The sequence below is a fragment of the Apiospora phragmitis genome (assembly GCF_038363925.1).
Source record: "Apiospora phragmitis strain CBS 135458 chromosome Unknown utg000006l:1.0-5683423.0:1.0-5690449.0, whole genome shotgun sequence".
In the NCBI taxonomy this organism is placed as follows: Eukaryota; Fungi; Ascomycota; class Sordariomycetes; order Amphisphaeriales; family Apiosporaceae; genus Apiospora; species Apiospora phragmitis.
In genome coordinates this window covers 3685379-3700549 of record NW_027117404.1, presented here as the reverse complement: position 1 = coordinate 3700549, position 15171 = coordinate 3685379, and the positions used below count along the sequence as shown (strand labels likewise).

Here is a 15171-nt window from a genome sequence, read left to right as displayed (position 1 = left end):
GAATCAATTGAACTCAATCGCAGGGTAAGCTTCGCTGCTGGCCTCAACGACCAACATAACCACGACATCGCCAGCCAGATATGATATAGCTCAATTGAACAAGCACGTCGGCGCTGTTCTTTGCGCGCGTTCTGCCCTTACCTTGGTTGTTTCTTGATTGCACCCGTGACCAGATCTTGCCCATAGCTAGCCCCTCCGCGGTAGCAACACCCGTGGTAGCAGCACAATGCAGACCGTCTAGGCAACCATGAGATATTACTCCCTTTACCATGGTCTCACCTACGCTATCGCCCTCGCCCTCGCCGCAACCAGCACACTAGCCCAATTCCCCAACGTCGCTACCAACTTGACAACCATAGCCTCGCCGCTCGACCCCAACATCACCATCAGCTACAAGATACCCCATGGCGCCTGCACGACCGCCTTCGAGACGCAGGAGCAGTACACGGGCTGGGTGAACGTTTCATCATCATCATCGTCCCCGGGCGGCGGCGGCTACCCCACCAACCTATTCTTCTGGTTCGTCGGCGCGCGCGAGCCCACCGCGGCGCTGACGATCTGGCTGAACGGCGGGCCCGGGTCGTCCTCCATGTTCGGCTTCTTCTCCGAGGTGGGACCGTGCGAGGTCGTCGACGGCGGTGCCGACGACGCGGGCGGCCAGGACAGGTTCGCGACCGTCGCGCGGGAATGGGGCTGGGATCGCGCCTCGAACATGCTGTTCATCGACCAGCCCAACCAGGTCGGCTTCTCGTACGACATGCCCACCCACGGGTCCCTGGATCTGTTCACCAACGAGATCCATATACCGCCAGAGGCTCGGCCGGACTCTCGGCCGCCCGGTCTGTTCCTCAACGGGACCTTCAGCTCGATGAACTCGAATCATACCGCTAATACGACCGAGACGGCTGCTGTGACCGTATGGCACATGTTGCAAGGCTTCCTAGCGACGTTTCCCCAGTTCAATCCGCCTAATACTAGCTCCATAGGGGTCAACCTGTTCGCCGAGAGCTACGGCGGCAGATACGGGCCCGTGTTTGCCTCAAAATGGGAAGAGATGAACGACGGCCTGCTCGCCGCCAATGGAACCGCATCCAATACGACGGCGGCCGTATTGGACATCCATCTTACTTCGCTGGGTATAGTCAACGGCTGCGTGGACGACTTGATCCAAGCCCCATACTACCCCGTCATGGCAAACAACAACTCCTACGGGTTCCAAGCCCTGAGCCCGGTGCGCGCGCAGATGGCCAACGCGAGCTTCTACGTCCCCGGCGGCTGCCGCGACCTCATCCAGCAATGCCGCGCAGCCGTCGCCGCGAGCGACCCCGACAACACGGGCGCGGTCGACTCGGTCAACGCCCTCTGCAGCCGCGCCTATACGACCTGCACCGACCAGGTGATGCTCCCCTACGCCGACTCCGGGCGCAGCGTCTACGACATCGCCGCGTCTCTGCCGGACTCCTCCCCGCCCTCGCAGCGCTACCTGGCGTACCTCAACACGGCCGAGACCCAAGCCGCCCTCGGCACCGCGCTCAACTACACCGAGACGAACCCCCGCGTCGTCGCCGCCTTCCGCGCCACGGGCGACTACGAGCGCCAGGCTCTGGTTCCGCAGCTCGCGGCCCTGCTCGACCGCGGCGTCCGCCTCGGCTTCGTCTACGGCGACCGCGACTACATCTGCAACTGGTACGGCGGTGAGGCCGTCTCGCTGGCCGTCGCGGCCGCGGCCACATCTCCCGCCTATAACAACAACAACAACAACGCCGGCGCCATTAACTCCCCAAACTCGTTCGCCGAAGCCGGCTACGCCCCCATCATCGTCAACGACTCCTACATCGGCGGTGTCGTGCGCCAGCTCGGCAACCTGTCCTTCAGCCGCATCTACCAGGCGGGGCATTTCGTGCCCGCCTACCAGCCCGAGACAGCGTTTCAGGTCTTCGCGCGCATCATCCTCGGCAAATCGCTCTCGGACGGGAAGCCCGTCGACCTGTCCACGTACAACACGACGGGCCCGGCGAACGCGACGAGCTCGTTGAAGCTCCCGCCAAGCCCCACGCACACCTGCTGGGTCAGGAATATCCCCGGGACATGCGACGAGGCGCAGCAGAAGGCCCTTGGTAACTTCGACTCGGCCCACGAAAAGGTGGCCATTGTTGATGGAGCGCTGGTGACGGGAAAAGTCGTGAGTAGTTCGGCGTCTCGTACGACAACGAGTAGCACGTCACCTACGGCGCCATTGACAGGTCTCTACACTGCGACTGCCACGCCAGAAAGTGCAGCAGACATGGTTGTGGGCCCAAGGTTCACTGTTCTGATAGGAACGGTGATGTCGATGTTACGGATTTTGTATGGATAATCACGAGTTATGGTTGCACGCAGCGTTGTTAATGATACCCCAAATATAATCTCACAATCATGACAGCTTCGCCATTGGCAATTTGATGAAATGTATTATTGATCATATACAATATTTACAAATTCTAGATTGGACTGTATCCACGAACCCGCTCTCAGCGGCAATATGATAGGTTTACATGGCTTACCTAGTATCGAAGCTGGTACGAACCAGTCGTTGGCATGGTCGTTATTGATAGAATACCTAGAGAAACTATTAGAATGTGTTTTTCAAAGTGATGGCAGCAAGTTATAACGAGCGTCAATGTATCAGATACATATGCCTTGTCAAAGGCATTATCATCAAAACCCAGAGGGCTATGTTGACCGTCGTGAATATTGGATCATCATTTTAGACACGAGATGGGGCGGGGGAAGAGTAGTCTTACCTATTGTTGTGTTGTGTACGGTGTGATTCTGAAGATGGAATACCAAGTAGTTTGGCTACAGCGACTGTCAGTTGCTGTCCAGATCGTAGAAGCAAGCTTTGTAGAGCATGAGATTGTGATCAGGAAGACTAGACTCTTCAACGCCGTTAGGCTAAGACATATGCTTGTCATTTGTCGAGTCGATTCATCATATGGGAAGTGGTTGAATATAAAATAAGCAAGCTTACCACGAGACCTAGAGAAACTTTGAAAAAAGTTAGTCAACATGCCTAGACATTAAGTACAATAATGCAATGGGATGTCTTCTGTTTCAGTTAGGCATGAATGGTATTAAAAAGAAGGTTGTCTGCATCGGAAACCCGGATAAGACTCGTCATCTAGGGTATCATCACGAGAAGATTTGTGCTGTAGAAAAAGAAAGCATCGGCTTACCCTAAAATGGCTGTACTGGCTGCGTGAAGGAACACATCATACCGCGTCACAGCGCATGTGCCAACATGTTTTTACGCATACTGCAGATTGAAGAGTCAGAAGAGCCTTCAACCGTTGTTCCATCGCACGAAAATTGTGGTTTCGGATCAGTGGGCGAGGTTTTCTAGGCCTGCCGCAAAATGGCGTATCGTCTCATGCGAAAGTGATTCGGAGCCCAGTGCCGCTTCATCATACGAAACGTTGGAGGTTGCAATAAAGCGAGCGTAGACATACCCTTGTTTTGGTAGCATGACCTAGACTTTATTACATGTTAGCCGAAGGATCTTGGCAGTCAAGCAACAATAATGGTAGGTAGGAGGGTAGTTCAGTAACAGCCATGTTTTTTCGTCAATGATATTCAGACGGTAATTTCCAGCTGTGCAAAGCACAGAAGTTGTTCATCATCAAACGGTGTGTAGGGAAAGGAAATGTGCGACATACCAGAAGTCCAGGTCAACATATGCGAAGACGAGACTGAGCGCAGAACATTTTACGAACTGTTTCAGCAACCCAATAATTCAGGTATCGTCCATTGTAAAGTTTCTGTTAACCAGTTAGCAAGTTGAATATGGCAATGTTGCGCTGTACTCGAGAGTGCTTGGTCTGTCGTCTCAGACTGACGTGTAAAAACAGTTTCATTCCAATTAAGGTCAAAGACTCTAGTTTGCGGTTTACAAATTGTCATCAATGCGATGGGGAGGAAGTGAAGGAGAAGAAGAGGAAGAAATACTCACGTTTTCCGTCTGCTGCGAGCCGGACAGGCACGACTCGCAGGTTGTTGGTAGGAAAGAGAAGCTGTAGACAAGCTTACGATTCAGAAAAATCAACTTTTCAATGGGTCGTACCGCGTTGGTGGGCCACGGCGATCACAAAGTCGGAACAACACTTAACCGTAACGCCGACATTTTCTTTGGTGGGGTCATGGAGGCCAGGGAGGCTGTATGTGGCTGGTGAGGTGGTTTGTAGAATGCCCCGCTTGGCCTGTGCTATCTCCGACTTTCGCAAAGTTGGGCTTCGCACCTCTGCCAGTCTTCCAGGTCCAATGGAGCTTTTTCTCCAACTGGAGATGTCTGCTCTGGACTCTGGAGCTGCGCTATGCAAGTTGGAGACAGGAGAAGCGTGAGGTCATTGGCGGGGTCAAAAAGCTGGTACAGCTCATCGGCCATTCCTTCGCGATCGAGCAATTCCCACATTTGCATCATCAGCTACCCATATCTTGCATTCGTGGCCCTGAGTACCTGGCATCGACGATTTCGTGTATGTATCAAGTTCCTCGGTGCCCAGAAAGATTGCAACTCTTCGTCGTTAGGCGTTAGGGGGCAAAATCGCATTACAAAATAGGTGATAGGCCCCGGATCAATCACATGGAGCACAAGCCAATTTATTGCCAATGGCTGGCTTGCATTCCAGGAGCTCACACGACCTGGTTTTTAATCTTAGCTCGTAGCCGTACGTGGCCGACAACTCCCGTCTCGGCTCAAGGGACGGGCGTAAAGGAACTTCCCAACCATCGTGACCCGGGAAATCTTCTTTGAGCGCCGGCGCAGCCCAGACCTCACGGCGTCAGATTGGCGTTCTCGGGATGAAGACAGTCTCGTCTCCTGCTAGCCCTCCCAGCCTTTCTATTGCAGATCGATGTGCCGAGGGAGCAAGCGATAACTCTAATGAAAGCCTGGTCCTGGCAAAAGGCGGGGAGTGGGGAGAAATGACGGGCGGCGGTGGTTGTTGCTCGTTCAATGTCATTCATCAATATAACCCACATCTGCCCCTCGGTAGATCCCCATCCAGGTACAGACTTATGTAGCTCTTTCGTCACACAACTGGAGCTTCCGTAGATCCCCATTGCCCTTCTCCTGCACTTATTACTGCTTGCCATTCCGTCGTAACCTGCCTACTTGTAACTTTCGTCAACTCTTTACACTTTACAACCTTTACAACCTCTCCCAATCGTCTAACACTCCCACCCATATACCTATCTTCGCCCGTAATCTCGGATCACAAGCCATTGAGCAACAACACAGCCTTAGAAACCAAACAACCGACAGGATGGCCTCATCAAACGGCGAAATGCCTCCCGCGGAGCAGGCTTCTATCAACACAGACATCGTGACCTTGACTCGATTCCTGACGGAAGAGCAGGCCAAGGTTAGGGAGGCCACAGGAGATTTCACGTGGGTGTCATAACGAGACATTGATGCCTAGAGGGTTTCCGCTAATATACATGAATCTGCAGCCTGCTTTGCCACGCCCTCCAATTTTCTTTCAAGTCTATCTCGCATTACATCCGTCGAGCTACGTTAGTAAACCTGACTGGTCTGGCTGGACACTCCAATGCGACGGGTGACGATCAGAAGAAGCTCGACGTGATAGGCAATGACTTGTTCATCGCCGCCATGCGGTCGTCGGGCAAGTGCGCCCTGCTCGTGTCTGAGGAGGAAGAGGAGGTGATCTACTTCAAGGACCAGTACCAAAATGCGCGGTACGCCGTGGCATGTGACCCAATCGACGGTAGCTCCAACCTCGACGCCGGTGTCTCGGTAGGCACCATCTTCGGTGTCCACAAGCTCGCGGAGGGCTCGAAAGGCACCAAGGAAGACATCCTAAAGCCCGGCACTGAGCTGGTTGCCGCTGGTTTCACCATGTATGGCGCTTCGGCTCAGTTGGTCATCACCATGAAGGGCGGCGGCGTGAACGGCTTCACCCTCGACAACAACTTCGGCGAGTTCATCTTGACTCACCCCGACATGAGAATCCCGAAGAGCCGGGCCATCTACTCCACCAACGAGGGTAACGCGATGTACTGGGAAGACGCAACGAAGAACTACTTCGAGTCTCTGAAGTTCCCCAAGGGCGACGACAAACCGTATAGCGCTCGTTACATCGGTTCCATGGTTGCTGACGCGTACCGAACGCTGCTATACGGAGGTATCTTCGCCTACCCGGCGGACAAGAAGAGCCCCAAGGGTAAACTGCGAATTCTGTATGAGTGCGCACCCATGGCCATGGTCTTCGAGAATGGTGAGTATCTGACGACCCTTTCTATGTAAAACGAAAATAACTAACCATACTTTTACAGCTGGCGGTCTTGCGGTAAATAGCAAGATGGAACGGATGATGGAGGTCGTGCCGGAGCACATCCATGACAAGTCTGGTATCTTTATGGGCAGCTACGATGAAGTGGAAAAGGTCAAATCCTTCCACAAAAAATAAGTGAGTCCTTGGGTTTTACGATTGTAATGTAGTTACTGCGCTGTGAGCTGGCCTTGATGGCGCCAAAATGGAAATGAGTGCTTGATTATGCGTTGCCTGCAACGCAGTGCTATGCTAGGTAACTACATAAATTGTAATTTATACATGAGCCTGTTCAATGTAAACCATGATGTATGGTTTGTGATAGCGTGTGATGTCCGATAGTTTAGAGCGCGTCGCTGTACTCCTACAGCTTAGGAAAGAATTTGGGAGTGTTCTTCTTCCAGTTCTGGTAGTCCTCTCGGTCTCCATAGCGCTTGTCGTACTTCTTTTCACTCAATGGCACGCCCGTAACCTTCAATAGCAGGAAGCTCACGAAGGCTGGACTGACATACGAGAGCAGGAGCGCAAGGATCCTGCCCCCTACGCCGCCCGGGAGCCCGAGCTGGGCTGGGCTGGTGACAAGCACGCCCGCAGCGGCTGTTGCAATGCCTGTCCAGAGTGTGCATTCGCCAAAATAGTTGGGGTATTGACTGTCAAGGCCAGTTAGTTGTGTGTTTACGGGCTCAACAACATGCAGATGGGCCTACCTTTTGGTCCACAAGCCTCGCGTCATGAACTGCTCGTCATGCTGCTTGGTCCTCTTCTCGTGCATCCACTGGCTCTTCTGGCGATCGGCAATGACCTCGAAGGTGAGCCCACCGATGTACAACGCCATCCCGATTGCGTCAGTGAGCTTCAAGGCGGGCATAGAGGCAAACACGGCAGTCGGGATAGAGTTGATGGCGATAACGGGCATCAGGCAAAGCGTGACCCAGGTAGCCTGGCCCATCCAGGCCACTGCAAACTTGAGGGGTGACTTCTTGATCTCATCGAATCGAGAATCCTTGCCCTCTTTCATGACACGGTCAAAGAGAAACGAGCCCACTATATTACATGTGCGCGTCAGTTTAGTAAAGCAACATCGGTACCCAGATACTCGGAAATAGATCAGATACAAGATTGGGGCCCCCCAAATAACCCGCAATACTTCGCATGCATAATAGTCGTTGTGACCAACAGAACGCGGCATTGCGGGCTATACCGGCGAAACATAATGATAAGGGTCCCACTGATACGACAAGTGTGAGGACAACCCCTCTTCTTACTTACATCGGATAGACCAGAACGCAACGGCGCCGCTCAGCGCAACCTGTCGCCAGTTAAGGCTCCCGGCACCAGTACCGACCGACTTCAGAAACGGGGACAATAGGCTGGGCAACTTAGTGGCGGCGCCGGCGGACTGCGCGCGCAGACCGGGCAGGTATAGACTGAGCAGCGTCACAGACAGAAACGTCAGTGCACCCGAGGCATCGTAGAAGCGTTCCGACTGCGCCGCGACGGACGGGATCGCAAAGGCCGTTTGGATCGCGAACGCGGCCGCAGCGCTCGGCGCTAAAGTCCGCAGGAACGGACTGCGGAAGTTGGTTATATGCAGGAAGGTCTGAAGAAGACCCATTTCGTATATGTGAGGAATCTTGTTGGGCTTTGAAAGCTCATGAGACGTGGAATGGGAAGATCTAGCGGAGGGTTCTACCTAGTTAAGGATATAAACAATACCTCGGAGCTTGAGTTTCAGGCGCAAAATGGTGACGCCATTACGCACATAAAGCTGGAGATGCAAGGTAGGGTTGAAGACGGTCTTCGCCGTCTTTGATCTAGCGGGGCAACATCTCAAAAAATAAAGTCAAATCAATTTCAGGCTCGTAAGGATAACGACAGAACATATTTAATCATTAAATAGAACACCTCAAACTACTTGGTTCATATATCGCTCTTTATCGAGTTCTAGGCAGAGTGAGTGTAAAATATATTTTATTTCGAGGAGCCAGGGACGATATTCCTCACGATACTGCTCTCACCAACCAAAATACCTCCGAATGGCGTGAAAGTGACGAGTTCGTTGAACGCCATGAGCACTAAGAGAACTCTTAGGATATCTGTATATATGTCGTCGATCTTGTAAATGTGGTAAACAGACTTCCATGGAGACAACGGAGGTTGCTTTAGTGGCTGATCTATGCTTGCCAAATATGTTTGCCTGCAACCTTACGATTTCGACCTCAAAGGATCTAATACGAGCAATCACATGTTTCCGCAAGAGTCAATATCTGTCTTCGGAATGATCTAGCAATTGTCAACAAATCCTATAGCCAGCCTTCGTTCCGGCATGACTGGCTGTGCTGAACGTGATATACTATTGCAGCCCGTTTGAGACGGGTTCAAATGAGAGACGGTAAAACTGCAGGGGTAAGCGCTGTGGCTTTAGAGGCACACCGCCCCAATTGAGTGCCAAAGCCACTTACGCCCAAAACGCTTGCATTCATCTTTCTAGCCAGCTTATCACCTGGTGAATCCAAACGCAGCACTATTGCATCAACATCAGCGTTGCTGCACTCATTTGCATCCGGTTTTTTCAGTCTCTTACGATACTCTGTAACCCAGAGCATCCCAATTTACCCCAAAATCCCGGATTTGACAATCACAATTGACGAGAATGTGGCGGCGCGGTCCTTCGAAAGCAACGCCTGCTAACGTCCAGTGCCAGAAATGCCTTAAACGAGATAAGTAGTCAAGCTCATCCCCGTCGACGTTCAAAAAGGCTAACATACACCCACGCCACTATTCATATGAGTGCAAGGCCGCCGCACAGGAACGGCCGTATATCTCCCGGCCTTCCCGTACTCAACAGCTCTTCAACCCGAAGCTAGTGCCAAAGTTAACGGAAGCAACACCACCAGCTCTTGAGAGCAAGTACGTCACGTGTTATTTTACTTCGCTGTCGTATTGCTGCTAATTGATTGAATAGACAAGGAGTAGCCGATCAGCAGCTTGCCAAACTGGAGGCTGAGAGGGGCAAGGAAGCGAGAGCTGGAGCGCGACGATGACGAGGGCTCGGAACAGGGTGAAGCACCGAAACGAAGACGATCAGCTTCGTACGACAGTGTTTCCACCATATCCACGGGACGCTCACGGTCGCCAAGCCCAGCAAGGGACATGCCACGTAGCCCGTCGCCTGTGAGAAGAGCTGTGCCTAGCCGGTCAGCTACACCGGACCAACGGCGACCGCGACAAAGAAACTACTCCCCGCAACTCGCGCTCCGTTGAGAGGAGTCTTAGCCCTGTAGGAAGAGGCCAAAATCCTCGCGAGAAGTGCCCCGCTGAGTATTCCAGCCGGCGTGGTGGTGAGCCAGCAAGAAGAAGGCCATCACGGTTATCTCCATGTTCGGACAGATCTCGGTCGCCAGCAGGGAAGAGAGGGTTCCGGTCGCGGAATGCAGATCCGCCCAGGCGTAGAGATGGACCTCGAGCTGAGGATTATATGTCTGATCGGCAAGGTGCTGGTCAATCAAGGGGTCCAGCACCTCGCTCTCAGCTGCGTGAACGGAGCCTCAGTCCGTTCTCCAAGAGATTGGCGTTGACACAGTCTATGAACAAGGGGCGCTGAGTGATCTGAGGGAATGGGCTTGGGACATTATGTACGACACCTGGATTCGCTGGTTCTAGTGCTAGGCTTGTCACCATTTGCAGATGGCTAGATGGATGTTTCTCGAGCCGGGAAACGTTGCATTTTCTGACGAAAGTGGTGCCTACATTGGACCTGGTTCGCACTCCTCAAAATGATATGCAAATCACTGCGTACATGTAATATATCATCGTTATACCCATGGTTCTCTAGAAATCATCCCATGTTCTTCACACACAATAATTATTCGACCATAACACCATTCTATCCTTATTGTTGCGAATTTGAACTGGGGGTTTACAGGTTAAGAACGACAATTAAATCAACCATATTCCATTCCAAGGAGCTGGAGCTGATCTGTGATTTGCAAATTTTAGCTACACGAAACGCACAAACGCGTTGCGAGATTCAAGTTACATTGATTGCTACGGTCGCCATCGATATGGACCCGGAGCTTCTACATGACATCCACTTCGCTCCAGAGTGTGCTTGGTTCTAATTTCGTGCAATATCAACCGGAGTGGAAAGTAGTTGGGAAATAGTCGCTTGTCAGGATTGATCGTAGTTATGGGTTGGCCATTAACCTTTTGGGCCGTATAGTAGAAGAGAAAGGAAAGCTTGGATAAACGTACCTACCTTTGAGGGGGTCCATTATTCGAATCTGCAACAGAAACGGTCGCGATGGCAACGCCAAGCATTTTGGATTGTTAGGAGGGCCTGGCTATAGGGGTCGGGGGGTTTGGAAAAGTCTCAGCGGCTCGCGGTTCCTGGTCATACTCTATTTGGGCAAGGTTGTTGAGTGGAGATGTGGGAGGAGTAGTTCCCGTCATCCAGGATCAGGATCAGGATCCATCATCCAGACATTAAGAGCCGCCATCAGTGGCAGAGTGGTCACGGCGGGCGGCAAGTCATCTAGAACACTGGTAGAAAGCAGTCACCCTCAGAATACTCCGTAGATGGTCATGATATGAGCTAAAGCCGCCTATGTATGGGGTTTTACGATGCGGCTGTTGGAATAATAAACATATGCTGCGACTACATCTTCAGCGGCTACTTACTGTCGCTCTTGGTTCCCCACTTACATCTGCGGCACGCCATGCCGGCTCTAATAAGCAGCTGAAAATCTGCGCACGTGTGCCATCTCGGACAGGTACAGCTGCTTCATCTGATCTCGGATAGCAGAACCGCAATACCAATATTTTCTTTACCAGCACTGCTACCATTGCCATAGCGTCTCATATCTATGCGCTGGCAGTTTGACGTCGGGGTTTGTCTATCTCCTTCTTTCCCTCTAGGAGGAGGTGCAGGCAACTGGGCAAACCACTGTTAGACCCCTCAGTGACCTCACAATCTCGTTTCGGAACTCCAGAACCTTGAAAAACACACGTCAAAAGGTTGTGTCGTGGGGTTGGCCAGCAATGACAACATTGGACGAAGACATGAGAGATCAGATGTCCAGAAATCCTTATGAGAGAAGGGTGGCAGCCGGTGATTTATTAATATGTCAGCTTTTGCGAGCGCCCATGTCGATCGATGGTTGTTACAAGTTGAGTTTCAAGTCCAACTAGGTTGGCAGGGGTCGGGGTGCCCTGGGCCCGTCAGCCTTGCAAATCAGCCAACCAGCGTCCGCTACCCTTCACGGCATTATATACTAATTGAGGCATCTCGAACACGGCCCCGTTTGACCCAGCCATGTAACCCACGTCTAAAGAATGGCCACACACGAATGCCCAGCCAATTCTAGAGCGTAGTGGGTGTAACGCGACGGGGTGTGGACGAAAGCGCCGGATGTCAACCGGCAGAGTCTATCTGGGAGGGAGAGCATGAGGGAGAGAACCGAGAGGACTGCATCCCACAGTTCTGGTCACCTTTGCTGCTGCCGAACAATCTCTTCTCTTTCGTCCGTCTTGTTTCGAACCATCCAGGGCCCTAAACTATCTCCGAAGACATCGTCGCCTCAGGCCCTGTAGAGAAAGACGCTTCAACCACACTCACTATGATCTATTCACTTCGCCAGCAATAATATATTTCCAAACTCCACCCATTGACTGGGAAATTCACCCTACCACGGTCGCAGGACGCCGTTGCTCGGCGCCGCAACCATGGCAACAACAGGAAGCATTCAGCCTCTGATTGCTGCCTTTGCTTTGTAAGTAGTATAGGTGCCTGGCAGCCAGGCTGTTGTTCTGCTTGCTAATGATGTCGCGTGTTTGTGTCTATCTCTAGTGGTATCTTGTTCAACACAGCGTCAGCAGGATTCATTCTTTACCTTAAAGGTCATGGCTCAGCAATCTTCCGGGACGGCCTGAGGCTGGCCCTCATGATATTTTTGGCGACATCCGGTCTCTGGGCATTGGGGGGATTCATCTCGACGCTTCTGGCACCGACAGCCTCGTCGCAATGCCAAATCGCCGTCATTATTTCGTCGCTCTTCGATCAGGTGGCGCGGACAGCTATTCAGCAATTTCTCGTATGGGCAGTCGCGAAGGAGGGGACACCTTCGGTGCTCGGCAAAATCCAACAATTCCTGGTGTTGGCGCGATTCATCGTGGGCATGGTATTCGTGGGCGAAACCCGACCACAATTTAATTCGACGTGTGTGCCGGCGTCAAATCTCCTCCCGATAGCGATTGTCGTTATTGCCATGGACGCCGTGATGCTCGTCACTCTAGCCATCAGGGCCTTCTCGCTCGACAAGGGCAGCCAGGACGCGGGCAAGCGGAAGGCAATCCTCCTTACCATTACCGCCCTGGCCGTCTGGATGGGAACAAGTGTGACTTTGCTCCTTGGACTTCGCACAATTGACTTGCTGCTTAGGACTACTATCCCAGCTATAGGTCTCTTCATCTTAACTGGTAAGCTCTCTATTGCTATTTACCCCATTGCGAATATGTTTGCTTATGTAAATCGTTAGCCTTGGTGACGGTGACGGTGTCTGTTGGCGTATTGGGAGCTGGGAGGGAAAGCCGCCAGCAACTGCCAGTGTCGCCCACTCCTCAGAACTATAATCGCAACAGGGATATTTCAACGGCTGACACCGACGACTATCCTCCATCGAGATACGCCGAGCTGAAGGGCGCCGAGACGACTGTAACCACATTCTTCAACGAAAACATGAAGAGAGATGAGAATGGATTGCCGTCAATTTCAAGACCAATCACTGGGGTGGTTGGACTCGGCGGCCACCCAGTCCAAGGGCAGCTTTTCCCACCGATGCGACCAGCACGAGGCGATGAAGCCCCGCAAATGCCTCCTCAGCGACTCATCGACGTGAAGACGCAGAACAACAAGTCGAAGAAGGGAGCTGGAAAGCTGGCCATCTCTAACCCTATTCCCGCAGAAACGCCCGACATGCAAGATGCTCTGAATAAGATACCGACCATTGATCTTGCAACGGCTTGGAAAAATGAGAAGGAAAGGAGAGCTGTTACCACTCAAGTTCGGAACTCGACAACCCAGGTTCGAAACACCCCGACGCTCATCGCCACACGTCCTGCACCACAACCGCCGCAAAATGTTTCCAAGAACGACAAGGAAGAGCCGATTAGCTTCCCAAGTATCTCTGGAAAAGATGGGTATCCAATTGATAGACTGCAATCCCTATCACAGGCGCCGCAGAGTGATGAGGCCTTATCGGTGGGAGGCAACGCGTCATCCAGCTCAGGCGTCCAGCTTTCCCCGAACGAGGACGCTGTGCGACGGCGTTCCCCGCGACAGACGACGACGTCTGCGAGGACCCCTAGCTTTAAGCCTGTTACGCCAGGACAACCCGTGCGAATTCCCATCCCGAGGCCACGCCCACCACCTGTAGAGGAGGAGAAGGCACCCGAGCCAGTGAAAACACCGCTGCAACGTCGACCCACTACCGGCCTACCGTCAAACCCACGAGCTCGATCAACGCGGAGGGTGTCGGAAGAGGATAAGGATGAAAAAGAAAAAGGCCAGGAAAGGCAGGAGACAGTGATGTTCATCAACAGCATCATATATGATGACCCGGACTACGTGAATGATATCATTCAAGGCGCCAGCAAGACGCCCAATGGGCCTCCTGACTCGCCAGAGTCGAGCATGTCGATACTCGACCGACCGCGTCCGATCCGGAGAATGTCGGACACAGACCGACAAGTTTTCCCTTCGGAACCGATGCATAGGCGGTCTAAATCTGGTGGCTCGACTGCGAGCCGCAAATCGATATTGCAGTCGGTGCCCGGCAGCCCGACTCAGTTGCCACCTTTGCCGCCACCACCCAAGAGTGCCGGAAGCATACAGCGGCCTCATCCTAATGGCACCAGAAGTATGACTTTCAACGAGAAAATGGCGTTACTTTACCCCCCATCCGCCACAACAAGCCCCGCCGAGGCGCCGAGCGACATGAAACGGAAATATTCGGTCCCGTCGTTGCCCCCACTGCCATATGCTTTCCGTAATGCCAAAACATCGCCGAAAGAGGAAGCCAACTTGGACGCAGGAATAAAGGTTGATGAGGAAAAGCGTCGCACAGGGACGACCGCGGATAGGAGTAGCATTCGAACGCAGAGTATCCTTGGAGAAGATGATCATGAAAATCAGCGTTACACGCAAAACAGCGTCCGAGATGGCACCAAACGTTCGTCATCGCCTGTTCTTCCAGCTGTCAAGTTCTCCAGGGCTTCCGGGGCCAGTGAAGCCAAGACCCAGTTCAGTACAAACTGGGGCTCGGTCCATTCCCCAGTCGCTCCAATTGATGTTCAGAAGGCCCGAGTTTGCCCTCGAGAGACATACATCAAGAACCAAGGACGTCCTCCCGTCCCTTCAGCCATCAGCGGTACAGGTGGAGAAGTCATGACCGTTATGCTTGACACGGCTCCGGAAGGTTCTGCGGACAATCGTCAATCGTTTTTCCTCGAAGATGACGACGATAAGTCTCTGCCTGATGCTCCAGTGGTTGATGCCCCAAAGGTTGAAGAGCCTCGCTCAGGTCAATGGCATCGACGCGTTGGCGATGAGTGCCTGTCATTTTCCGAGAGAAAGGATAAGGTGCGCTCGAGAATGATGCCCCCACCGCCTCCTCTACTCCTCAATGGCGTTGGCAAGAAGAAGGCCGTCATGATACCGGCGCCCGAGCCTTCTCCGCTCGAGTCACCCGAGGCGGCAATCCAGGTTATCCAGGCGCAGCTGAAGAAGTTCGAGCAACCCAACCGAGACTCGGTCGAGAGCACGGGAGAAGGATAGCATTGCTGGAAA

At 52.7% G+C, this 15171-nt stretch overlaps 4 protein-coding genes across 4 annotated transcripts; 3 read left to right on the top strand and 1 right to left on the bottom strand.

The window, feature by feature from the left end:
* Window positions 1-247: 247 nt before the first annotated feature.
* Window positions 248-2356, top strand: PG994_006393 (uncharacterized protein; the record flags this gene model as incomplete). The annotated part of the gene is made up of 1 exon (XM_066857802.1): window positions 248-2356. One exon carries the CDS (start codon window positions 248-250, stop codon window positions 2354-2356), a length of 2109 nt encoding a protein of 702 aa, XP_066717071.1.
* Window positions 2357-5300: 2944 nt separating this feature from the next.
* PG994_006392 (uncharacterized protein) lies at window positions 5301-6464 on the top strand (the record flags this gene model as incomplete). Its single annotated transcript, XM_066857801.1, has 3 exons — window positions 5301-5425; window positions 5488-6272; window positions 6331-6464. The coding sequence occupies 3 exons, from the start codon at window positions 5301-5303 to the stop codon at window positions 6462-6464; spliced, it is 1044 nt and encodes a 347-aa protein (XP_066717070.1).
* Window positions 6465-6690: 226 nt separating this feature from the next.
* PG994_006391 (uncharacterized protein) lies at window positions 6691-7941 on the bottom strand (the record flags this gene model as incomplete). The annotated part of the gene is made up of 3 exons (XM_066857800.1): window positions 6691-6976; window positions 7034-7370; window positions 7596-7941. 3 exons carry the CDS (start codon window positions 7939-7941, stop codon window positions 6691-6693), a joined length of 969 nt encoding a protein of 322 aa, XP_066717069.1.
* Window positions 7942-12050: 4109 nt separating this feature from the next.
* On the top strand, window positions 12051-15159 carry PG994_006390 (uncharacterized protein; the record flags this gene model as incomplete). The annotated part of the gene is made up of 3 exons (XM_066857799.1): window positions 12051-12097; window positions 12175-12803; window positions 12863-15159. 3 exons carry the CDS (start codon window positions 12051-12053, stop codon window positions 15157-15159), a joined length of 2973 nt encoding a protein of 990 aa, XP_066717068.1.
* Window positions 15160-15171: the final 12 nt, after the last annotated feature.